Source organism: Chiroxiphia lanceolata, chromosome 16 (assembly GCF_009829145.1).
Source record: "Chiroxiphia lanceolata isolate bChiLan1 chromosome 16, bChiLan1.pri, whole genome shotgun sequence".
NCBI lineage: Eukaryota > Metazoa > Chordata > Aves > Passeriformes > Pipridae > Chiroxiphia > Chiroxiphia lanceolata.
In genome coordinates, this window is record NC_045652.1 from 2,452,226 (window position 1) to 2,477,445 (window position 25,220).

At 52.2% G+C, this 25,220-nt stretch overlaps 1 protein-coding gene across 1 annotated transcript; it reads left to right on the top strand.

The window, feature by feature from the left end:
* Nucleotides 1-973: 973 nt before the first annotated feature.
* On the top strand, nucleotides 974-25,220 carry TRAP1 (TNF receptor associated protein 1). The gene is made up of 18 exons (XM_032704121.1): nucleotides 974-1,078; nucleotides 5,722-5,889; nucleotides 7,288-7,370; nucleotides 7,769-7,909; nucleotides 14,909-14,980; nucleotides 15,377-15,537; nucleotides 16,357-16,466; nucleotides 16,643-16,716; nucleotides 19,038-19,193; nucleotides 19,565-19,685; nucleotides 19,799-19,868; nucleotides 20,537-20,684; nucleotides 21,204-21,389; nucleotides 22,413-22,551; nucleotides 23,024-23,109; nucleotides 23,611-23,756; nucleotides 24,048-24,120; nucleotides 24,398-25,220. Exons 1-18 carry the CDS (start codon nucleotides 1,054-1,056, stop codon nucleotides 24,497-24,499), a joined length of 2,061 nt encoding a protein of 686 aa, XP_032560012.1. The 5' UTR covers nucleotides 974-1,053; the 3' UTR covers nucleotides 24,500-25,220.

Sequence of the window (25,220 nt, forward strand, 5' to 3'; positions counted from 1 at the left end):
CCCAGGTGCGGCACACAGGGGCCTCCTGAGGGCTGCCCCCTGCCCAGCACAGCCCTTCCTTGGCCCTCAGCTCCCTCCGTGGGGAAACTGGGAGAGCTGCTGTGCACCAAGCTGTGCCACCTCCGACTGCCGAGCTCCTGCCACAGCCTGTCCCTGGAACGGGCTCCCTTAGGTCACCAGCGGTGACACACCCGCAGGGCCGTCTGTGCGGTTTGTAACCTGCATCTGGCTCCCTGTTCCTAACGAGTCCTCAGAAACATGGACCGGAATTTTTACCATCAAACGGTTTGGAAGTGGCGTCCTGGGCTTGGCATCCAACCTCCTGGCAGAGCCCTGGAATCCCGCCGTGAGGGGACCCGGGCAGGGCTGGGAGGGGACTCAGCCCGAGGGCCGTGAAAGGCACTCGGGGCCGTGAGGGGACAGGGCCCGAGACCGTGATGGGGGGCACCCAACCTGGGGCCGTGAGGGCACTCGGGCACGGCCGTGAGGGGACCCAGGCGGGGCTGTCAGGGGGAGTCGGGAGGTGCCCTGAGGTCGGGGGTCTCTGAGCGCACTGGGGAGGAGCCCTGAGGGTGCTCGGCCCGGGGTCTCTGAGGTCACTCGGGGGGATCCCTGAGGGTGCTCGGCCCGGGGTCTCTGAGGGCACTGGGGAGGAGCCCTGAGGGCGCTCGGCCCGGGGTCTCTGAGGGCACTGGGGAGGAGCCCTGAGGGCGCTCGGCCCGTGGTCTCTGAGGGCACTGGGGAGGAGCCCTGAGGGCGCTCGGCCCGTGGTCTCTGAGGGCACTGGGGAGGAGCCCTGAGGGCGCTCGGCCCGGGGTCTCGGCGCGGACTCGGGGGGAGCCCCGAATTGCCGAGCGCGCGCGGGCTGAGGGGCCGAGTGACGCCATCTCGCGCCGCCCGCGCGCGGGGGATGCCTCGCGCCCCGGCTCCCCGTGACGTCATCTCGGGGCGCCGCGCGAGGGCAGCGCGGCCATGGCGGCGGCGGCGGTAGCGGCGGTGAGGGGAGCGCGGGGGGCGCGGGGGCTCCTCCCGGCCCTGCGGCCCCTCGGGGCCATGCCCGGGCCGCGCCCACCCGCAGGTGAGCGGGAGAGCGGGCGGCGTGAGGGGGCGGCCGGTCCTCCTCGGCTCGGCCCGGCGGGCGCGCTCCTTCGCCTGCGCGGAGCCGCGCTCGGCCCCGCGGTGTCCTTCGGCAGGGGCGCAGGGCCCGAGTCTCACCGGCAGTGCCCCGTCGGTCTCGGCTGGTTCCGCCGTGGCCGCTCGGCGGGAATAGACCTGAGAACGCCTAGCGCTCCTTCCTGCGCGAGGGCGAGTTCCTCTGGGATTGTACAGGGAACAGAGCACAGCTCGGGTGCTTCTGATGTCTCGTGTCGGGCAGAGAGCACGGTCAGGGCAACCAGCGTGTCCAGGTTCATGTCCTGGCTCAGACAGGGTTTGTAGCATATCCAAATTAATCTTTTGGCTCGCACAGCATGTTCAGGACATGCAGCATGTGCCAGCTCATGCCCTGGTTCACACAGGGTGTGCAGCATGTCCCAGTTCGTCTGCTGGCTCATAGAGGGTTGTGGCATGTCCGGGTTTATCTGCTGGCTCATGTAGGCTGTGCGGCACGTTCAGATCGTGTGTGGTGTCCTGGTTCATGTCCCAGCTCATACAGCACGTTCACATCATGCAGCATGTCCCAGTTCCTGCCCTGGCTCATACAGGGTGTCCAGCATGTCCAGGTTTCTCAGCTGGCTCATACAGGCTGGGTAGACTGTTCAGATTGTGTATCATGTCCCAGTTCCTGCCCTGGCTCATACAGGGTGTCCAGCACATCCATGGGTACCTGGGTGAGGGCAGAAGGCAGCAGTGGTCTGTTCTCTGGCCATGTCAGTACCAGGGGACTTTACATATGAGCCTGAAGGGTTTGCTTGTCCCACTCGAGGTGCAACTCGAGGTTTCACCTCAGACAGCTGGCAGGAGTGAGTGCTAAGAAAATCCAAACTCTGAGGCCTTGATTGTGGGATGTGCTCTCTTATCAAGGCCATCATGCACAGGCTGGAGTTGTCATTAACCGAGGCACAGTGATGAGCTTCCCATGTGTCTCCTGCGAGCAGCCCATGCTGTGCTCTGTGTTTCCTTCTCTGTTGTCTGGCCCCCGGTCCAACTGGTAGGTTGTCACTGTGGTCTGTGGTTTCCCTGTGGGTTATGAAGAGAGAATGTGACAGAGGAAATTGTATGACAAATAGGGTCACTGTCGGGGTCGGGTGTCAGATTAATTGTGCCACTGAGTGCCACTTCAGTGTTTCTGGGCAATCCAGCTCTTCCTCTACGGAAATCCCCAGTGGCTTGTTGGTATCTGTGTCTGGGAACGAAGCCATGTGCCTCTGGTGGGTTAGATGTACTCCAGCAGAGCCAGAGTTTATTCCTTAACCTGTCATTCAGGTCCTTCAGGGGAAAAAATAGTGAGCAGAAGCTGTGTGGGGTGAGAATAAAGAGGGAGGAGCAGGAGGTTGTGTCCTTTCAGTTGGATACAAGGCTGCAGGGACAGCTGTCCCCTCCCTTCAGCCATGCAGAACTGGCAGTGTTTGCTCTCACAATGCTGAGGGCTGAAGCTGCTGCAGAGGTTTTTGGGAGATGTGTTGGTGGGAGCAGGTCAGTCAGAGAATCTCTTGTCCCCAGGTTCACGTGGATCTGGTGCCCAGCTAGGGAGCCTTTTTGTCTGATGAGATCTGAGCTGGGAGTGTTTATTGTCTGCACGAGCCTCCCTGGGCCCAGGGCTGCCCTGCACGGAGCTGTTATGGTAATTTCTGCTGACCCAAATTCTCCTCTTTTGTTTTGAGCCACAGACTGCTTTGTGCTGGATTTCCCACCCTAAATCTCTAACTGGCGCTGGGCTCGGCTCGCTGGGCTCGGCTCACTGCAGTCCTTGTCCAGGAAGAGGCTGTGTTTCCTGGGGGACTGGTTGGCTTTGGGAATCACTGAGGCATCCTGGTGTCTGGATTGAAAGGAGCCCGTGGGGATGAGGGTCCTTGTGTTTGCCTTGTGTTCCCCCCAGAGGTGGCTCTGTGGCCGTAGGCACAGGATCACTTGGGATCACGGAGAGCTGGAAGCTGGGGAGTAGTGTGGGTTTCTCCTTCTCTCCTGGTGCAGGTGGGGCAGTGATGGGCACAGAAATTTACATGGGCTGTGATAAAGCTCCACATTTGAGTAACTCATTATCAAAAGACCTGATTTGCCCCAGCACATCACAGCACTCATCTGGGGCAAGAGCTGTTCCTTCTTCATCTCTTGGTCCTTGGAATTTGGGCTCCTTCCAAGTGTCACGTAACCTGTTAACTCTGCAGGTACTTTCTCCACAGTTCTTGTGTGCTGATAATTGTGGGTTTATACCCAGAACAGCCACAAGCTTTTCCTGTTCCCGTGCTCCAGGCAAGGACTTGCCAAGAGGCAAATGGTCTGAAGATGGTGCAGCTCGTATTTAATGAGCTGTGTCTCTCCCTGGCACTGTTAATTAAGGAGGATAAGACCAAACATTGCACAAATCCAGAAGTAACTTCCAAATTGATGGTTGGTGATCTGTCATTGTGCTTTAGAGGTAGGGAGGCAAAAAACATGAATACATGGAAAATTATAAATAGCTAGAAATAAAATTGTAGATAGCTGTAGTTTCTAGAGTCAGCTGGTGTTTATGAGTTGTTTTGGTGGCTGTGGGGCATTGCTGCCTGGATGATAGAAGTGGCCTTAAGGTTACCAGGGAGCTGCTGCTGGTGTGTGTCCTTTCTGGATCCTGGAGTCAGGGAGGGAGCAAAATTCCCTCTTTTGTTTCTGCTGGTTGGGAAATGTGTGTGTGTGTGTGTGTGCATATGTACAACTGCAGTATCCTACAGCACCCAGCATAACAGGAGCATGAAATAAGTGCACCCTGGGTAAATATGTATAAATATATAAAATATACATAAATATAGGATATAAATATATTATATATATAAATAAAATATGTAACCCTGGGCTGCAAGCCCTTCCCCTCTGAAGCTCGACGGGCTGGACAGTGAGTGCTCCCCTGCTTTCCACTGTGGTCACCCAGGCTGTTTTCCTTGCTGCTTTCCCAGATGATCCCAGCAAAGGCAGTTGAATGGAAGTTACAGAACATGTCCTGTGATAATGCAGCAGAGCTGTTTGTGACGCAGAGAGCACAGTTATGTGTGTAGGAGGTGTTCAGATGCATTAAGAACTATTTGTGGGCTCTTTTCTTTAAGGGCAGAATGACTGGGGAGTAATTCAAGCTTCTGGCTGCAAGTGGATCTTGATTCAAAGCTTTCTATGAGGAGGAGGAGAAGGAAGAATGAGGACTGACAGCCTCCTCCATCAGCTCTTGGGGAAGAGGCAGGAGCCAGGAGTGCTGTCAAAGCTCAGGGGTTTGTGTTCTCCTGATCTGGAGCGAGTCAGAGCCCAACATGAGGGTCTGGAGCAGCAAGACCTGTTCTCAGTGACCACACCAGCTGTAGGACCTGCTACGGGTGTCAGGAGGTTTGCAGAGCACTTGTGGAGGGAGGTTGAGACTTCCCAAGGTGAGCTTGAGGCTGACAAGGGATGTTGGTGAAAGGGCTGGGATGGAGAGTTCACTTGAGGGCTGTGGCAGGGTGGAGGAAGGTTCAGGAGGGAGCCAAGCTCTCTCAGCTGGCCTGGGGCAGAGGATGGCCACAGAAGCTGTTTCCAGAGGGGTCACAGGTGCACTTTGGGACTCTCACTGTGCTAATGGTTTTTGGTTCAGCGTTTTTCAGTGTTTTTGTACCCAGTCATCTAAAGAAAGGACACCTTGAAGATGTAGGGTGTAGGGTTTGCCTCCTTCCCTTGCTGGATGAAACAGCCTGCAGGCACAGAGTGAGCTGTAAGAAAAGCCTGGGCTTGTCACTGCTTCCAGCCACTTCTGCTGCTTATCCAGGTTCTCCCTGCTCTGCCCAGGCTGTGCTGGTCCCTTCTCTGCTTCCCAGAACAGCTCTGTCTGTTTATATTCATGGTGGGGCTGGAGGAGGCCAAGGCACTGCCTGTCCCAGGTCAGATCCAAACCCTCCAGGACCCTGCTGTGGCCATTCTCCCAACAGTGCAGAGATCACACCAAGGAAAGGGCTTTGGGCAGAGCTCTGTAGTGCTGAAAATGGTCATTTTGTGGCCAGGTTTGGCTTTGGTTCATCCCCTACCAAAAAGAAGACTGTTGGGTTCACCTGGGCTCAATGGAAGGAGGAGAATTGGGAATCCCTGACCTTAACAGGGCTGGTGACATTTCCCAACTGATCTTGTGTTCCCCACTGATTTTGCTGACTGGTGGTTTTGCTGCTGCATGTGCTGCTCGCCCTGGAGCCAGCTTTGTTGGGAGATGTAATCCCTGTGCTTGGACAGTCAAGGGCCAAGTATTTATTGCCAGTTTACGTTTTCACAGGCAGGGATATGGGAGTTGTCTTCAGCCTGGCCAGGTAACAGCAATAGAAGCTGCAAACTGCCTCTTCCTCACTGCTTAATTCATTGGGAAGGCTGCTAATTGTCATCTTCTGGATAGAATTTTAATTCAGAAGAGTAAAGGCAATGCCAGAGGGGAATAGTGGCTTTTGGATTGTGAGGGAACTTCAGTCTTGCTTGCACAGTGTAACTCCCACAGGATTGCTTAGGTGGGACCTTTAAGGACTGCTCTTGTTGCTGCTGGACTTGTGGTGTGTAGCGAAATATCTTCACTTGTGTCTTTAGCAAAAGGAGCAGCATGTTTGCAAAGACAAGCACTCCATCGCTGGAGCCTCCGGAACAACATTCCCACCACCAGCATTCCCGCTGTGCGGACATACAGCACCCAGACGGCGGAGAACAAGGAGGAGGAGCCCCTGCACACCATCATCAGCAACACGGAGAACGTGAAAGGTGGGCACGGACACACAGGTCCTGTGGGGACACTCTGGGGGTGTGCCTGGGACAAGCTGTGGGTGCAGGTGACCCCTCCTCTGGTGCAGGTTTGGTCCTCACATCCTTTGAATCTGAACTGCACCATCACCTCCCAGAACTGGGACGTGGAGGTCAGAATGGCCTTTCCTGAGAAACAAGGCCATCAAGGCTGCATCCATGGGCTTAGCCAGGCTATTGATGGCCATGTGTGTGCGTGGAGACTCCACAGGCACTAGAATTGGCTAAAAAGAGATTTTTTTTTGTCCCAGAAGCAAGCTGTGCCTGCCCAGGTCATTGCTGTGAATCTTGGAGGTCTAATGAGAATCCTGTCATCAGCCCTTCAGTTAGAATGAATTGCTTTGCGCATCTCCAGGGAGAGGTGCTCTAAAGCAAAGTCACGTGAATTATTCCAGCACAGAAATAATGTCTAAACTCTGTGCCTCCATGGTTTTTCTGGGAGGTACTTTTGAGACTACAAGGCTTTGAACCCCCCAGTGGGGTTGATGTGCTGCTCCAGCTGCTGCCCACACCCGGGATTCACTCCATCCCTGGGGGATGCAGGTTCCCCAGCAGGGCACAGCAGAGGTGATGTGGGACCTGTGGCTTTGCCCATGTTGCCTCAGGGTTCTCTAATGCCTCTTGCAGGACGGATGCTATTTTTAAGAGGCCAAGGTCTCTCAGCTGAGATTTTTGTAGTGTTACTCTCTCTGAGGAAATGTCTCCTACTGGGCACAGCTCCCCCCTGCAGAGGTGGCTGTAGGTATGTGCTCGTTTAGGTGCAGAAGCCAAGTATCTGTTGGCAAAGTTGCCTCATAGGGGGGTGTAAACAGCACCTTTGTTGTCCTTGTTGGAGGCCACAGCTGCCTGTGTCCCATCCTGCTTCAGGCTGTCACTCCTGGGAAGCTGAAGCACATGGTAAGACTGTGGTTTTGCCTTCCTTCCCGACAGGGCCCTGGTGAAGTGCCTTAAAGGTGTGTCTGTGACCCTCATAGAATCATGGAATGGTTTGGGTTGGAAGGGACATTAAAGCTCATCCTGTTCCACCCCCTGCCATGGGCAGGGACACCTTCCACTAGCCCAGGTTGTTCCAAGCCCCGTCCAACCTGGCCTTGAACACTTCCAGGGATGGGGCAGCAACAGCTTCTCTGGGCAACCGCACCACACTCACAAGGAAGGATTTCTTCCTAATATCCCATCTAATCCTGCCCTCCTGTCAGTGGGAAGCCAGTGCCCCTTGTCCTGTCACTCCAGACCCTTTCCCAAAGTCCTTCTCCAGCTCTCTTGGAGCCCCTTTAGGCACTGGAAGGGGCTCTAATGTCTCCCTGGAGCCTTCTCTTCTCCAGGCTGAGCAACCCCAACTCTAATGTTTTATTCCAGGTACAGCCTCTAAACATGAGTTTCAGGCTGAAACAAAGAAACTGCTGGACATTGTTGCCCGTTCCCTGTACTCGGAGAAGGAGGTGAGACACCCACTGTTTGCTGGGAGATTTTCTGTTGGCAAAGCTCTGTCTCTGTCAAGGGGTACAGCTCAAACAGTTCAGCTGGGAGAGTGAACTGCTCAGTTCCAGCAAGTCCTGTGCTGTTCATGTCAGGCTTCTTCGAATGATGTTTTCGTAAGAGACCTTGAAAATGCGTTTTTAAAACAATTTTTAGGTACAGCCATAGGACTCTGTGAGTCTCAGAGCCTCTGCACTCTCATGCTGAGTTCAGACAAACAGTTCTCCTGGCAGATAATGGGGAAACACAGTTTGGGGAGCTGGGAATTAGTCTGTGGGCAGCCAGTGAGCTCCTGTGTCTCTGGGAGTGCCGTGCAGGGGGCGAGGCCAGGCTGCAGTGCGAGGCTGTGTCTCGTCCCCAGGTGTTTATCCGGGAGCTGATCTCCAATGGCAGCGACGCGCTGGAGAAGCTGCGCCATCGGCTGATGACAGAGGGGAAGGCCTTGCCAGAGATGGAGATCCATCTGCAGACAGACAGTGGAAAGGGAACCATCACTATCCAGGTATGTCCCTTTGGTAACAGGAGTGTTGTTCCTTGCTGCTCGCGTCGCTGGCCTTTGTCCCATGAAGGATCAGTGGAAGCTGAGCAGCAGCACAGTTCCATTGAAGTGTGGTGTCCTCAGCTGGGCTCTGGTTCACGAGGCTGTAACCTGAGGATGTGATGAAAAACCATCAATTTATCTGCTCCTCACTTGTCCCCATAGGAAAATTTACTGCTCCTTCTTTCCCTGTTGGGAACTACCAGTGGCTTTTCTCTCACCCCTGCACTTCCCAGGTCGTGTGTGTGTTTCTCACTAGTGGTTAAGTTGTGAGTCTGGTTTCATCCTGATGTTTGGGGAGGATTTCCCACACCTCCTTAAGTCCAAGGTGTTACCTGGTAGCTTGCAGACCCTCCCTCTCACCTGGGTCATGGGGAGGCGCAGAGGTGGTGAGAAGAACCTCCCACTGCTGACTGTCTCTATCTCCTGCTGCTCAAGGACAGGCCAAGTCCAGCTGATGCTGAGGTTCTGCCTTAAGGTACAGGTGGGACAGTAGATTTGGGCAGTACCACAGCACTTCCCTGTGCCCAGGCTGTGGTTGTTCCCTACTGGTGACACAGTGCTGACTGGGAGGGGGACAGTCAGTGTGAATGTGGGACTCAGCATGGGGAGGGGAGTGGAGCTGGGCCTTCTCTCTCTGCTTTGGCTGCTCTTGTTTGTGGCTCTGTCCAGGGTGGACAGCTGAGCCTTAGCTTTGGTGTTTTCTTAGCAATATTCTTGATGCAGAGAAGGCACACTGGTCACTTTGCTCATGGAGCTGTGTCAGCTGTGGGTGCAGCTGTGGGTGTTCTCAAGAGAGTGGAGGAGGAGGCAGAGAGCAGTGAGGGAGTGAAAGCTGACTGAAGCAGGTCCAGGGGAGATGTGGCACAGACAAAGCACAGGGGCTGACATTTTTACGTGGGACAAAGCAGGGGCTGTTAGAGCTGCGTAGTTATTTTATATTTCTGTTTCTCTGCAGAACAAGCGCTGTGGTTGCCATGGGGAAGTTAATGCTCGTCAGTGGGCAACACAATCATCAACCAGAGCTTCTCAAACCCTAGTGCAGGGGCTTTGCTATTCCTCTCACACCTGACTGTTGCAGTTTTCTGACTCCTGTGTAACACCCCTTGTTTAATGAGCCCTCACTTAGCCCCAGGCAGGGTGTCATTCCTGCCTTGCTCTTGTCTTTCCCTTTGGAGACCACAGTGGACACCAAGCCTCAGACTCCACTGAGACATTCCCTGTGGAAGCTGTCCGCTTCTTTGGCAGTCTGGTTGGAGACCTGTTTGCCATCCCAGTTGGATGTGTCAGGGACTGGGCTTTTTATAACCCCCTGCCTGCCTGTGCCTCTCTAATGCCATTAAATGAGTCTTAACTAGGAGGCTTTTAACTGCAGCAGCCCTGGGCTGTGAGGAGCAGCAAGAACAGCACTGCTCCAATCTCTTAATAGCTTTGCCTTCTCCGGAGTGCTGAAAGCTCCTTACCTCCAGTCAGGGGGTTATTTATAACCTCCTGAAGAAGCAAACTGCTTACAATGATTGCTGTGAACGAGCCTCATTCAGAACATCTCCCTACCTTTCAGAAGGCAAAGGTGCAGGAACACTTACTGCAATGATTGAGGCAGAGGTGGATCTGTCCCTTAGCTGCTGTGTGTTCTCTGTATTCACTAGGGCCCACCTAAACAGAGGCAGCAGGTCCCTCCTATATGACCTGTAGCAGTGATCACTTCTTTTGTTTTTCCTAGAAAGGTCCCACTGTCTCACCCTGGATCCTTTTCAGGTCTTCATGCTGCTCTTGGCCTCTGAACCTGCTGAATCTCTCTCCTTCCAAGCCCTGTAGCATCTCTTTGTGTCTCACAGTTGAGAAAAGGCGGGTCTGTAATGTGTGATGGCCATTACAGGCATGTTTCTGGGGGGATTATGTAGCTCTGGTAAAGGATTACATTCATCTCTGTTCAGTGACTGCTTACTTCTCTGCCAGGACTGAATTCCAGTCACAAGCACAGCAAGTCTCAGAATTTTGATACGATGTCCTCATTCAGGGGTACCCCATCTAAGCACTGCAGTGTTGTATCTGCTAAAAGGAGTGTGTTCACTGGATTCCACCACCTCTGTCCCTTCACCAAAGTCACGTTGTTTTAGCAAATTCCACTGTTTCCTCCATCCCTTTGCAACCTGCCTCGTATTTCTAGGACAGCTCCATCTGTAGCAGCCACAGCCTGCAAGGTCAGAGCTCTTAAGAAAATCTATTTGAAAATGTGTGGGGTGTGTTTTCAATGAGGACAGCTCTGCAGAGCTCTGCAGTTCCGCATGCTAAGGCTTTACAGACGCGTTTTTGGACCCTTTGAGGTGGGAACAGAGAACCCCTTACAGATCCCAGGGCCCTGTGAGCACAGAGCTCACCTTCAGCAGCTGCAGGAGGTGACAGGCTGTGCTGTAGTGGTGGCAGGGCTGCTCAGTTCTGCTGTGCTGTGTGAGCTCGGGGCTGCAGCCCTGCTCCTTGCTGGTGCTTAATTTAGGGCTAGGACTGTTTAGAGGAAATGGTTTGAAATGTTTACAGAGCTGATGGCTGCTGCTGGGGAAGGGAGGGAGTGCGACTGCTGCTTTAACATGGGAAAGCAGCGCAGTCGCTGCCAGAGCTTGGGCTGCTCAGTTCCCTTTGCCGGGCTTTCATCTCGCTGTTGCAGTCATCCAAAATCCGTGTCTGTGAAGCCACAAAATAACCAGTTTGCTGTGTTGGGGAGGAGTTAAAATTACTGCAAAATCCACTCCTCCTTGCAACAGCTCCCTGTATCACTGAGCAGATCTCTCCTGCCTTACCAGTTACAAACAGCCTGTAAAAAGGACTGGGCTGTCGAGGGGCTCCAGTAAGGATTGGGAAGTTTGAGCTGTAAGGACTGGGATGTTTGGGCTGTAGCAGTTCAGTGCAGATGCACCTGCATGTCCAGCAAAGCTTGGGGCAGGTGGGGAGCAGGTCCCCCTTCCCTGCATGCAGCACTGCAGCCTCCGTGTGCCACTTGGGCAGAGGATGGACAAGTGGATTGGGAGGGGTGAATCTGGCTGCACTTTGGCAAGCCTTGGAATTAAGCTTACAGGAACGTGCCACATTGCAGGGATGGGTTACAGCTTCCAGTGGTTGCATCATCTTTAACAAATAAGCCAGGGAACCAGAAATGCAAACACATCTCAAATAACCTGCGGCCTAGGGAAGGAAGTGCAGAATCTTTTAGTTCTCTTCATGCCAGAATAAGAGCCTGTCACATTTAAAAATGGGAAGGTCAAAGTGGATGAAATGAAGTACATTTTCTGGACAGCAGGTATTTAGACTTGGATGGGTGGAGACTGAGACTGATATTGGAAAGGCAAACGCAGGCTCCCTGCTTTGGACAGCTTCTGTGTACTAGGCCAAGATCACCTTGTGTCCATGTGCATCAGTTTTATTGTGGCTTTTCTTCTGCTGGATGCTGCTGCTGCAGATGCCATATTGGTTCTAAACCAGAACATTGCTCTAGTACAGCTGCTGTCCTGGTCTTGTGAATTTTAAGTTTCTTTAATCAAGGTATTTCAATAACAGGGGGCACACACAATCAGACATTTGGGGATTTTTTTACCTTGTCAGATGGTGAAAGCAGCATGTCCTTATTTTATAACATAGTCAGTGCTCTTCTGATGCCCCGTTGAGGTTTTACTGTGAAATGAACATTTGCTTTGCAACAAAGTGAAATGAAAGACATTGTAGCTCAGCCAGGTACCTCTGACTGGGAGTGTTCTTTCAGACGCAGGGTGGCAAAGGCAGCAGTTACTGGTTAGTTAATGGGTTATTTGGTGTAACAAAGTTCTGCAATACTTTAAATTGGACTCAGGTAATGAGCAAAGCTCTTACATTGCCCAAGTTCTTGTTTACCAGAATGGTCTCTGCAAACATCCAGCACTCACACCAGAGGGAGAGAACAAAGGGCACAGAAGGCACAAAGGTCCTGTGCAGTTCAGCAGCAGGTTTGGTACCTGGGAGGTCTCCACACATAAAAAGATGCTAAAAGCAATGTTCAGCTGGTGTCTCTTTGGGGTTAATGTTACTGAGCTTAGTTCAGCAGCTGTGGCCACAAGCCCTTCACAAGTCCCTCAGCAGATGGGGTGAAGGTCTGCAGCCTGTTGTGTTGTCTTGTAGAGAGGATGGTTTGGGGGAAGCTCTTTACTCTGCACCCTAAGAAGTCCCAGAAGGAAAATTCAACCAGGTGAGGAGGTGGAGTAACAGCAGGACTTCTGTAATTAACCTTCAGCTTACTGAACTCTGCATCTTGGTTTCTCCGAGCTGGGGAGAAACGTTTGGCCCTTGGAACTCTGAGCATATCCCTCACGTCTTGGATTTTGTGAAGCCCCATGAACAAATTGCTTTGTGCTGTTATCAGTAGCTCTGCTCTGGCTGTTGTCAGCCTGATAAAAGATTTCTTGCAGGCTGAAGGGAGGGCTTGAAACTGTCTGCAGGGGAAGAAAAGTTGTCCTGTTGATGGAGGAGCAGTGGCTGGCTGGTGGTGGGTAGAAGGTGTTTGCAGGTGTTGTGTGATGGGTGGTTCCTGCCTCAGAGGCTGAGCAGTGGCTGGTGCAGCGCAGAACACAGAAGGGCAGTGCAAGTCCTGCCAGCTCCTTCCTTGGATTTCATGGAGCTGGAGCTGCCAGTGCTTGTGTTGGCTCAGCCTGAGGCTGTTCATGGGCACGTTCAGCTGATTCCCATCCCTGGGGAGCTCCTGTTCTGCAGAGCTGAGCTCCCATCTCTCCGCTGCTGCTTCATTCCCCATTCCCCCGACCTGCACCACGTGGTGAAGGGAGCCCATAGGGCAGCTGCAGGAAATCTGGGCACAGCAGAGGCAGGTTGGATCTTGATGTCATCTTCATCCAAACTGCCCAGGTGTTCTCCTGCAGTAGGGAATGCCTGCTTTGCCAGGATCTTCACTTCCCGCTCTCCCTGTCGGTGTCCCAGCCCTGTTGTGGAGACAGCCTGGTTTGAGTCGTGCTCTCTTTGTTCCTTGCAATTCCCCCTCACCAAACTGGTTTCCAGGAATTGTCATTAAGCATTTTGCAGTAAGTTTGGCAGAGCGTTCAGAATTCAAGAGCCAAATAAATTCATGGGGTAGGGATGTATTTTTTTTTTTAACATGCTGGAATTTGGGAATGACATGCTGTACTATAAATAGGAGTGGATCAGAGGAGTTAAGAGTTCTGTTCAGGGTCTGGCATGAACAAAAACTGAACCAGATGCTGAAAGCTGCTCTTTCTGGCTTTTTCTTCCCTGGGGGAAGGGACCATGTCAGATTCCTGAGATTTTGCCATACACTGTTTATTTTTCCTGGCTTTTCATCTCTCACTGTTGAGATCTTACTGGGCATCATCCCTCCTCTCAGCCAAGTGGACTGACTAGCCTTAATGTATTTAATCAAGGGAAAGGTGTTGCTGTGCAGTGACTTGTGGGGATGCAGGAGAATGTCTTACCCTCATGACACCTCACAAGCTGAACAGTTCAATCAATCCTTCATTAAGAAATATGTACTGACATTCATGTACCTTGCTAGAAATAAGCCCAGTAAATGGATGGCAGAGCTGTGCTGGGCCAGAAGTCACTCTGGACCCTCACCTCTGAGCTGTGGAGCAGCAGCCAGCTCTGCTGCAGCTGGTTTTGCTGACCCTGCATGCTGAATCCCAGCCCTGCTTCCGGCACTGGGAATGTGTCAGCCTGCTCCAGATGTGCCAGCTGCTGTCAGCTGCGATAACTGTGCTCACAGGTAGAGCTGAGCTCTTCATGTCACTTGGTTAATTTTCATCCTGCTTCCACCTCAGGAGTGGCTCAGAGAACCTGTAAAAGTGGCTTCTCGGGATGTTTCTTGACAGGTAGAGAAGCTGCTGAGATTTGGGAAGGGGAGAGGGCACTGGGTTCTCAGAAGTGGCATCCTGGAGGGCAGGAGCCTGCCCTTTGCTCCTGTGGAAAATGCACATGGAGCAAGGCTGAAAATACATTGGACAATAGAGTGGGAAAGATTTTTGCTGGGATCCTGTGTGAGAGGGTGGCCATTCCTAGCTGGGGTTTGCTGTTACCCATGTTGCCTTGGGGTCCATGCAAATTGAAGCTGCAGCCAGGTCTGAGACTTGCTGCAGCCTTTGCTGGGTGGTGCTGCTGCAGGCTCTGCTGCCTGAGAGGTGTGAGCCAGCAGCAGGGAGATGTTTATCTGCATGCAGCAATGCAAATCTGGGATAAACTGAGGATGACAAGGAGCCATGTGCCTCTGCCTGGACAGAGCACCATGAGGTGTGGCCAGTACACTGGAGTTAGCAATTCCCATGGGAATGCAATTCCCAGCTCTCTGGTACCTGGATATCAACAGTTTCATATTCGTGGAGCACAGAATGAGGGGGAGAGGAGGGAGGAAAAGACAGAGATGGAGATCAGTGCATGTGGAGCTTGTAGACAAGGGTTTGCACTACCTGAGAGTTCAGGGATTCACTGCTCTGCCACTGATTCCTGGTGTGAGGGCATCGGTTCCACATCTGCCAAATGGAAATAAACTGCTTCTCACTCCTCCTCAACTCCCCTCTGGACCAGTTCAGGAATGGAAGGTGTCTGTGCACGGCACCTGGCACGGCAAGGCCATGGCTGGGTGAGATCTCCTTCCTGCCCTGTCATCCTGTGCTTTTTGGAGGGATGTAGAATCCAGCCTGTCCTGTTTTGTCTTTCCTTGAGGAATGGTCGGAGTCTCTGACCTTTCTGGAGGTTTATAGGCAAAGGACAGCTGTGGCTGCCCCCAGAGCTCTGTGCCCTTTGAGTCTGTGTTCCTGACCATGTGCAGGTGGGGTCACAGCTGGAAGTCTGTTGTTGGATTTACTGCTCAGAGGGAAAGGAGAGAGTGGGAGATAGGGGCAGAAGTTGCTGGGGTGCTGTGTGCTAAAGCAATGCTTCCCTACTGTTATTTCAGCTGCAATTGCTGTTTCTTTTCAGGACACAGGTATTGGGATGACCCAGGAGGAGCTGGTTTCTAATCTCGGAACCATTGCTCGATCAGGCTCAAAGGTAACACCCTTCTCCCTCCCCTAGAAAACTCTTCTCCAATTACAGCCACTTTTATTCTCCCAGTAATTTCTCATTCCATCTTTTCCCTTGGCCCCCAGCCCAGCTGTGAAATTACACCCTACCTGTGGAGTCTTCTGGCTCTTAATGGTCTCTGCTTGTTTTTCTTTACTGCCAGAGTTGCTCTAAGCAATGCTCCCCTCTTCCAGAAGTGCAGTCCCTTTGGAGAAGCCCTTTTCCTTGGGCATCCTCCTCAGAGCACTGATGCAGAAGTGTGGGATGAGGGTGCTGGAATGCCAAGCTGCAGTGCCTGAGGAGCCTGGCTGGGGGATGGATTGCAGCCTCCCAGCGATACCTGAAGTCACTGTGTGCTGGTTCGTGTCTCCTTTGTTCCTCCAGGCTTTTCTAGATGCTCTGCAGAGCCAAGCTGAAGCCAGCAGTAAAATCATTGGCCAGTTTGGAGTGGGTTTCTACTCAGCCTTCATGGTAGCTGATAAAGTGGAGGTGTTCTCCCAGTCTGCAGAGCCAGGCAGCCTGGGCTACCACTGGTCTTCCGATGGGTAAGGCTGGAGAAGGGGGTGGCAGCTTGGGGGGCTGTGTCCAGACCAGGCACAGACTGAAAACTGTGCAAAGACAGGCTTGTGTGGCCTTTCAGGACCTGGCTGACTGGTTTAGGTCCTGCTCAGGTTGTACATGGTAGCAAAGTGTGGCCAAATGTGCCAGGGTGGAAACCCCAAGGACAAACTTGCTGCATCAGAGCAGGTGTGTTGTGGACAAAGAGAGTACCAGGCAATCAGCTTAGGGGGGCCCCAGGCTGCAGGGACAAATTTAACCTCTTGGGTCTTATCTTCCCCTGGGATTTGGCTTGAGGGCACCCCCAGTGAGCAGAGCTTTTGCAGTGCTGGGGTCTGTAGGAACATCTTTTCTCTAGGTCAGATCTTTGCGCTCATCCTTCGCTTTTTTTTGTCATGGCAAAGCTGTGGGCTGTGGGACCAGGGTGAAATTGGAGCTTCTGCAGGTGACAAGCTCAGCATCCCCTTAAAATCTCCTCAGAATAAAGAATGTACTAAGTTATTTAAATTATTAGGGAACATCTGTTAATGGAGATGTCAGACTCTATTGGGTTTTCAGTAGCTGGTGTCTTTGCAGAGCAGTGTGTCCTGGGTCTGGCTCTGCAGGGAAAACAGCCACATACAAACAGCCACATGTTTTGGAGGGTTTCTCAGAGCCACAGGGAGCATTCAGGCATCCAAGAGTTTTTACCTTTTCCTCTTGGCACTGAAGTGTTGTGCATGCTCTTAGTTTAATGAACCATTTTTCTGTCCTGTCATGGATGTATCTGAGGCACAAGCTGACTCAGGGTTTGTTTCTAATCCTAGTTCAGGAATGTTTGAGATTGCAGAAGCATCTGGGGTCAGGACTGGGACTAAGATTATTATCCATCTCAAAGAAGACTGCAAGGAGTTTGCAAACGAAGACCGAGTGAAGGGTGAGTGGAGGAGGGCGATGCTGGGGGCTCTTTGGAGGCTGTTGGTGCCTGTGAGTGGGAGGTGATTTTACAGTGTTTTTCCCCTCCTGCAGCTCCTTTCACCTGCAGTTACTGAGGGAATTCTTACTGTGTTGTTTTCACAAAGGTGACTCTTCTGTGTCTTCTTTCCATTCCAGAGGTGGTGACAAAATACAGCAACTTCATCAGCTTCCCCCTGTACCTCAATGGGAAAAGAATTAACACGTTGCAGGTGAGCAGGAGGCCACAGGCAGGTCACTCGTGGAGATGAACCATGTTAATCCTTCAGTGGAGACAGGAAACAGGATAAAGCTGCTGCTGTCCCTCGAAATCAGGGGAGGATTGTCCAGCATATCACAGACCTTGTAGTGATCAGTTGATTAGAACAAAAGGAGACAATCCAGCAGAAGTTGTGCCTGGAGCTGCTTGTTTGCATTTATTGTAGAGTATTCTTGCAGATTGGCAAGATCTGGGTCTTCCCTTAACCTGAATTATTATTTCAGTGCTTTATAATGCTTATTTTAACTGTTTAAGCCAGGTGACATGTTAGTGCTGTAGGGATTGCTCATATCACTGGTGTGCTGACACCTCTCCCTGCAGTTCCTGTCCTTCAGCATGGGATAGCCAGTGCCAGGGATTGGCTGGGCTTTTTTAGCAGCTCAGCTCACAACCCGATTTATTCCCCTCTCCTAGCTGAGCACTGCTTGGTGCTGGCATTTTCTGACCACTTAAGTGATATTGCAGCCAGATCCATTTTAGTCAGATGTTCTTGGCCCAATTGCAGGCATCACCTGGGAGAAATTAATTATCTTTAAAACAAAAATCGATGAATCGTTTTCCTCCAGCATCTCCTTCTCTGATTGTTTAAAGCTTCCTCCTGTGTAAGACAGCAGGTAGGGAGCATGTGTGTGGCTTCTTTTGTTTCCTGGAATGTGGCACTGACTGAACAAACTTTCAAGACTGTACTTAAACATTTTATCATGTTAATTTATCTAAGATTCTGTAATTGCTGTTATTAGTCACTGATTATTTATTTGGATTCCTGCATAATAGTGTTTCTCTTCCAAAGGCTTTCTAGCTGTGCCCCTTAATTAGACAGCTGTTTGCTCTCTCTACCTGACAATCAATAGAACAGGCTCCCTGGAGAAGAGCAGCAGTAGAGCAAGGGGTGAAATGCCCTTAATAGAGTCATGGACTTTTATCTCCTCATCAGAAAGTCTGTTTTCCCTTGAGATACAGCAACAGCTTTATTCATTATGCTCCCATTTCGTGCTTTTTCTTTATCCAGGATCTTGGCTTTGTGTTTTTCCACACGTCAGTGTCAGTTCACTGCAAACAGAGCCACAGTTAGTTCCCTGGTGGGGATTCTCCTAGATGAGTTCCTGAATGCTTGCCATGTATCTCACAGTATGGAGCTGGAGGCTTTTCCAATCTAACTGGGATAACTGTAGCTACAAGTGAGCCTCTGGGAACGCAGCACTTTACCCAACACAGCTGCTGTAAAGCACCTGAGTTCCCAGTGAGTCCCTAATCCTACCTGTGATCCTGCAAACCCGCCAGGACACTTGTGTGTGCTGGAAATGTTAGGAAGCCACCTGTGGAACAAGGCTCTGAGGCAGAGGAATCCTTAAGGCAGCATGGCAAGGCTGCCAGGGCCCTGAATCCCTTGGACTCTGGTCGGTGGGGTGGGCTGGATGTTTGTATTGCCCCCGGAAATCGCTCTTGTCGACATGTAGGGCTTGGGTGGCACAGAGTGGCAGTGGGTGAGGTTGGCTTCACCCCGCTGGAAACATGAGGTTCTTAGTTGAGTGCCACATCTTTGCTAGAGGGGAGTCTTTTGCTGAGGTACTGAAAACTGAGATGTGATGTGAGCATGGGCTGAGTGCTCCAGGAAGCATTGGAGGGGTTAGAGCAGCAGCAGCAGGTGGAAGACGTGGCCATGAGGCAGGGCCTGCTCTGGACCCTGTGGCTTGAACACACGTGTTGATATGTGTGTTAAGTGTGGGAACACTTTGTGACCCTGCAGCAGGGATGGCTCAGTGGTTCACAAAGCATCTCCTAAACTGCTCCAGAACAAAGCAGCAGAAAACAGGCAGTGCAGGAGTTCTTCACAAGTTTTCAGCTGGGCTAGTGACCTCCATCACAGAGGCAGGCTGAGTGCAACAGCCTCACTTGAACTTTCACTTTTCCTTTGCTGGTCAGGCCTTGAGATATTTGACCAGTACTGCCAGTCAGCCGAGCTGAGGGATCTGTCCAAGATACTCTTGGCCATGGGCAAGTGTGAGGCAATGGAGATTAGCCAAATCCCTTTTTTTGGGGGCTACACAAAGCTGCCTTATGTATGCTACAGGGCAAGAGTTACCTCTGAGGTCGGCTGAGGGGCAGTAATTTTTAGTCAGTGCCCCTGGGTTATGCAGAGGAGTCCGTTTGAAAGATCTTATTTCCTTGCTCCATCATCCTGGAGGGAAAGTGCAACTCAAGGAGAGCCCTGTGCCATGAGGCCATAAGTCTTCAGAGCTGATGGGAAGTCCTCTCCCTGCTGCTCCTCCACAGGCTCTCTGGATGCTGGACCCCAAGGACATTGGAGAGTGGCAGCACGAGGAGTTCTACCGCTTCATAGCGCAGGCGTACGACAAGCCCCGCTACGTCCTGCACTACAGGACCGACGCTCCCCTCAACATCCGCAGCATCTTCTACGTGCCCGAGCAAGTACGTGTCCTCCTGCCCAGGGAACGTGGGACATCTGCCCAGGGAACGTGGGACATCTGCCCAGCTGCTCTGAAAGGGGAGAATGGGAGAACAGGACAGCTCCTTAGGGAAAGGAGGCAGCTGAGGCTGCAGAATGTCAGGGAGGAAGGAGTATCTCCTGTGGCATCTCTGCGGTGGGCTGGGGGCCACAGGGTGGTTGTGGGGATGTTGAGCCACAGGGGAATGGCTCAGGTAGGTCCCCAGGAAAACCAGCCAAGATTTCAGCTCTTATTGGGTTCAGCACTGTAGGGAAGACCACAGGGTGACCTGGTAGTGTGCAGCTGGGTGCCCTGCACAGTGCTGGCATTACCTCCTGTCTCTTGTTCCTGCAGAAACCATCCATGTTTGACATCAGCAGGGAAATGGGCTCCAGTGTTGCCCTCTACAGCCGCAAAATCCTCATCCAAACCAAAGCTGCAGACATCCTGCCTAAGTGGCTGCGTTTTCTTAGAGGTGTGTGCTGGGACCAGGAACAGTGGGCTGTGGCCCATGGCTTCCTGAGGGGTGCATTCCTGAGCCTGGCACTCGTGTCTGCCTCACTGTTCAAGGGTTGCTCTGTGTTCCAGGTGTTGTGGACAGTGAGGATATACCTCTGAACCTCAGCAGGGAGCTCCTGCAGGAGAGTGCCCTTATCAGGTAAGCCAGAGGTAGATCCTGTGGACTGCTGAGGCTCTTTCAGCTTCTTGCTAGCTGAGAAGAGAACACGATGCAATAGTTAGAGGGACTTGGAGGGACCTGGCATGTAAACTGCAGCATCCTTGAGAATTTCTGTAGTCTACAAAGTGAGTTGTTTCTCAGACAGCTAACATTGTTGGAGTATAAGAGCAGGTTCTTCCTCCTTGACACCAGAGTTTGTTACCTTGTTGGGTTTGATGGCTGACTTTGTTATTTGCTGACTACAGTGAAGGCAGAGGCACTTCACCAGCTGTAAAATACAATGTCACTTCACAGTGGATTTTGAGGCCTTCAGAAAGAGTTCCTCCAAGTGTAACCAACCACCCCTGTATAGCCACCCCTGTCCCATGGTTGTGGGAGAGAGACAGATACCCTGGGCACAGCTGGTTATGTGCTGCAGCATCACTGAGTCACAGGTCATGAGGACTGGAGCTTCAGCAGAACATTTGTACACAGCTCTGTCTATTTGCAGCTCAAGAGCTGCTCCTGCCTGAGATCAAAGAATAGGTATAGAGCTATGAGGGGGAGGAGATGGTGGACCCACTACAACCCTGCACAGACAGACAGTCACCTAAAACCTCTTGTCTTGCTCTAGCAGCTGTCTTTAAAAAGGCTTGTTCCTGCTGCAGGAAGCTCCGTGATGTTTTGCAGAAGAGGGTGATCAAGTTCTTCATTGACCAGAGCAAGAAGGACCCTGAGAAATATGCCAAATTCTTTGAGGAGTACGGGGTATTCATGAGAGAGGGGATTGTCACGATAGCAGAGCAGGATGTCAAGGTACCAGGAGTCCTGAAGCACCACAGCTGATGGGAAAGATTGCTGGTTCCTACTGTGAGCTGGGATGAGGGGGACTGCTACTTCTCCATGAAACTTGCATGCCTATGACTTGTGTTCCTGGGTCTACCCAGACATACTGATTCTGTAGTGCCCAAACTCTCCTTTTTTCTCACTGGGCGCTGCTTCCCACTTCGAGACCCTGCGGAGTCTCTGTACCTACACTGTTGTCAGCCCTCCCTGATACAATATGAACTACAGCAAGAAAAGCAGGGCTTTCCCCTCCTGTTGTCCTCTGCCTGCATTCCCATTTTTAGGAGAGTTTGACCTACATCCTGTCTAGGTCACTCTCGTGCCTCCTTAATATCTGGAGCAGGAAGGGAGAGATTCAGAATCCCCCCGAGCCTTTTTGCAGAGCTGCAAAAGAGGCCTGTGTGCTACAACAGGAGTTCCTGGGGCTGGGAGCGGTCAGGTGGAGGTCCAGTGAGGTGCCCTGAGCTCACAGGAGCATGTTTCCTGCAGGAGGACATAGCCAAGCTGCTGCGTTACGAGTCGTCGGCGCTGCCCGCGGGGCAGCTGACCGGCCTGGCCGACTACGCCTCGCGCATGAAGGCCGGGAGCAGGAACATCTACTACCTGTGTGCCCCCAACCGCCACCTGGCCGAGCACTCCCCCTACTTTGAGGCCATGAAGAAGAAGGACATGGAGGTGGGTGAGCAGAGGTGCCATGGCCAGGGGAACACCACTGAGCTGCTGCAGCAGTGGTCAGGGCTGGAGCTCGGAGCTGAGCAGGGCAGTGAGGCCGGTGATGGAGCCCTGCCAGTGCGGGGCCTTTGCAGAGTGCCCACTGTCTCTGCTCAGACCGTGGTGTGAGGCCAGGAGGGACCTGTCATACACTCTAACCACAATACAGAAAAGACATTAAGGTCTTAGGGAGCATCCAGAGGAGGCCACGAGGATGGTGAAGGGTCTGGAGGGGAAGCCATATGAGGAGCAGCTGAGGGCGCTTGGTTTGTTCAGCCTGGAGGAGACAGGTCAGACCTCACTGGTGTCTTCAACATCCTCCTGAGGGGCAGCACCAATCTCTTCACTCTCCTGGCCATTGACAGGACTGAAGGAAACAGCATGAAGCTGTGTCAGGAGGTTTAGGTTGGAAATCAGGAAAAGGTTTTTCACCCAGAGGGTGGTTGAGCACTGGAACAGGCTCCCCAGGGCAGTGATCACAGCACCAAGCCTGTCTGAGTTCAAGAAGCATTTGGACAATGCTCTCAGGCACATTTGTGGGATTCTTGGGGTGTCCTGTGCAGGGCCAGGAGTTGGACTCCATGATCCTGATGAGTCCTTTCCAACTCAGCATATTCTCTGATTTAGTACTTGTACAAACATCTAGTTCTGACACCTGTTTCATACCTTTGCTGAATCCCAGAGCAGGAGCCCAGGAGCTGCTGTGCAGGGCTGTAATGGTGTTTCAGGTGACCTCTGTGGGCACATGGCCCTTTTAGGACTGGGGTCAGTGGTGGTTCTGGACTTGTTCAGGTGCAGACCTGCCACCCATATTAATAAATCCCTCCAAGGGTTTGCTTTCATGGGGGGCCCTGAGTGATAATCACCATGGAGTTGAACTGTGAGTTTCCCATGTGAAGTTCCTGCTGTTTGGTGCAGAGTTGCCTTGGGAAGGAGGGAATGCTGTTACATCCCAAACAACGTGTTACTGTCCCTTTTTTGGCACAGGTGCTGTTCTGCTATGAGCAGTTTGATGAGCTGACACTCTTGCACCTCCGTGAGTTTGACAAGAAGAAACTGATCTCTGTGGAGACAGACATTGTTGTTGATCACTATAAGGAAGAGAAGTTTGAGGAGAGCCGCCCAGGTGAGGCTCCCTTGGCCCATCCTGCAGCCACCCTGTGCCACCAGTGAGGGGACACCTCCTCCCCTGCTCCTGTAGCTCCTGAGCAAGAGCCCTCCTTTCCACCCTGCCATTCTTGTGCTCTGAGGCAACTTGGAATTCTTGCAGATCCTTTTCGTCCCACATGATCGAAGTTTAAGCAAATTTGAACAGATGGAATGTCATGTGTGGCGTTGCCATGATTTGATTTTAACCCCACAATGTAAATCTGGTGCCCTGATAGAGGCAGGTAGGCCCTGGCAGGGCATGAACCCACCCTCCCTGGGTATGGCATGGTCTGGGATGAAGGTGTGTAGGTGTGTGCTGAGCAGTGCTGCCTTCTCATTCCCACAAGAGAATTGATAAATGAAAGTGTGAAATGGGCTCAGCTCAGCTCAGCTCACTGTCCACTGCACGCTATAGATGCACACTCAGATGTGCCCTCTCTCCCTGCCAGCTGGAGAACGTCTGACAGAGAAGGAGGCTGAGGATCTGATGGCCTGGATGAGGAATGCCTTGGGCTCTCGAGTCACTGGAGTGAAGGTGGGTATTCTGTGTTTGGGTGACTGAGTACAGGAGATCCAGGGAGGTAGTGATCCAGGGAAAAAAGGTGGTGGTTGCTTGGCGATCTTCTGCCACAGATTTTTCTTTGGGCCCTGAGGGAAGTCGTTCTTCTCCATGCCTCCTGTCTGTAACTGCTGTGGATGAGGGCACTTGTCATTTGGATGGCCAGTGTGGGAGCAGAAGAACCACATCCTAATGTGTAATGAGCAAAGCCCATGTTCGTAGTTGATGCTCATGTTACCAGAACAGGCTTTTTTGGTAACTTTCTTGCCTGTGGACTAGAAAGGTGTGTTAGCAGGGAGTGCTTTGGGTCTGGCTGCAACCCCCTGCCATTTGGGCCCCCAGCTTTCCTGCTGGTTTAGGCAGTGCCTGTGGGATGGGGGTGAATCGTGTGGAGGCTTGGTGTGAGTCTGTGCTGAGGAGACTCGGAGTGCTCAGCCCTGGCCCTCCTGCAGCACGTGCACTGTGTCTGTGCCACAGGTGACGCCCCGGCTGGACACCCACCCTGCCATGATCACCGTGCTGGAGATGGGCGCCGCCCGCCACTTCCTGCGCATGCAGCAGCTGGCCAAGACCCAGGAGGAGAGAGCCCAGCTCCTGCAGCCCACCCTGGAGATCAACACTGGGTAAGGGGGGACAACACCAGCACTATTAAGTGCAGCCTGTGCTACAGTGCCTTAATCTGTGAGGCTGTGTGGCACCATCGACATGACCCACCCACACACACACATTGTGTCCAGCCCTCTGGGGACCAGGGGGGTTATAGGAACAGATGGGATAGAAGAGAGAAGCCCCCAGAACAGGAGAAAGAAAGTTGCCTTTTGTGACCCACCTTGGCTTAGCTGCTCGTTCGGGAAATAAACTTCTCAATGTGTACAAAATCACCAAGTCTCAGCGTTGATCTCTCTCTCTTACAGACATGCTCTGATTAAGAAGCTCAACGAGCTGAAGGACAGTCAGCCTGATCTGGCCCAGATGTTGCTTGACCAGGTGAGAGCCAGACCTTCTCCAGAAGCAGCACCATCCTCCCCAAAGCCAGCTTGCAGACCACGCATGGCAGGGAATGGGGTGAACCTTTACAGTGGGCAAGAGTCGCATCTTTCCGTGGTCCCTGGTATTTCCAGGACTCGTGGGCAGTATGTTTCCCTATCATGGGGCCATGAAGACAGGCCTGGTCTGAGAATGCAAGTCCTGGAGAGTGACATTCCCTTCCTCCCTCATGCAGGTTGCTCTTGCTGCTTATTTAGTGCTTTCTTCTCTTTTTCAGATTTATGAGAATGCCATGATTGCAGCAGGACTGAATGAGGATCCCAGGCCAATGGTGAGCCGGCTGAACGAACTCCTCACCAGAATCCTGGAGAAGAACTGAGCCCCCAAGGACTGAAGGATGAACTCTGTGCTGATCTCTCTTGCCTCAAGTGCAGCCACTCTCTCAGCAGCTTGTAGGCAGTGTCCAGCGTGGGATTCACAGGGCAGAGGGCAGGGACAATGCCAGGGACATCCAGCCCTCCCTGCACAGGGAGGAGCCACCTGTAATTATCAGCTCATATGTCATCAGCCTGTTCAAAGTGCAGCGTTCTTAGTGGGGACAAAATCCAGAGGTTGCTGCTTCTATACTGTGCCCAAGCCTGAAGAGCCTCTTTTCATACTGTTTCTAGAAATGGCCTTTCCCAAAACAGATGTTGGCAGCAAGATTCCCAGTTAGGTCTGTGAATACACCCCCCATCCACTGAATCCCTGTGCACCACTGTGCTCTGAATAAGCACTGGCAAAATGAGTTAATTAATTAAGAAACCTCCAGCTCTGACCAAGCAGGAGGAGTTTGCTGGCATGGATAGATTGCTGCCCTTGGCAGACATGGACACTGTTGGAGGAACATGTCAGTGCAATCCCATGGTAGAAAAGATCTCCCAGCTGCTGGATAACTGAGTTCATCGTGGTCTTGTGGAAAAAGGGAAGTAACTGGGAAACAGCCTTCCAGCATATGGCTTTCTGGAGAGTCTCCAGGGTTTTTGTCTCATCTGTGGGATAAACTGCACGCCTAGCTGATCTGTATTTATGATAAATAAACACTTATTTTCCAGACCCTC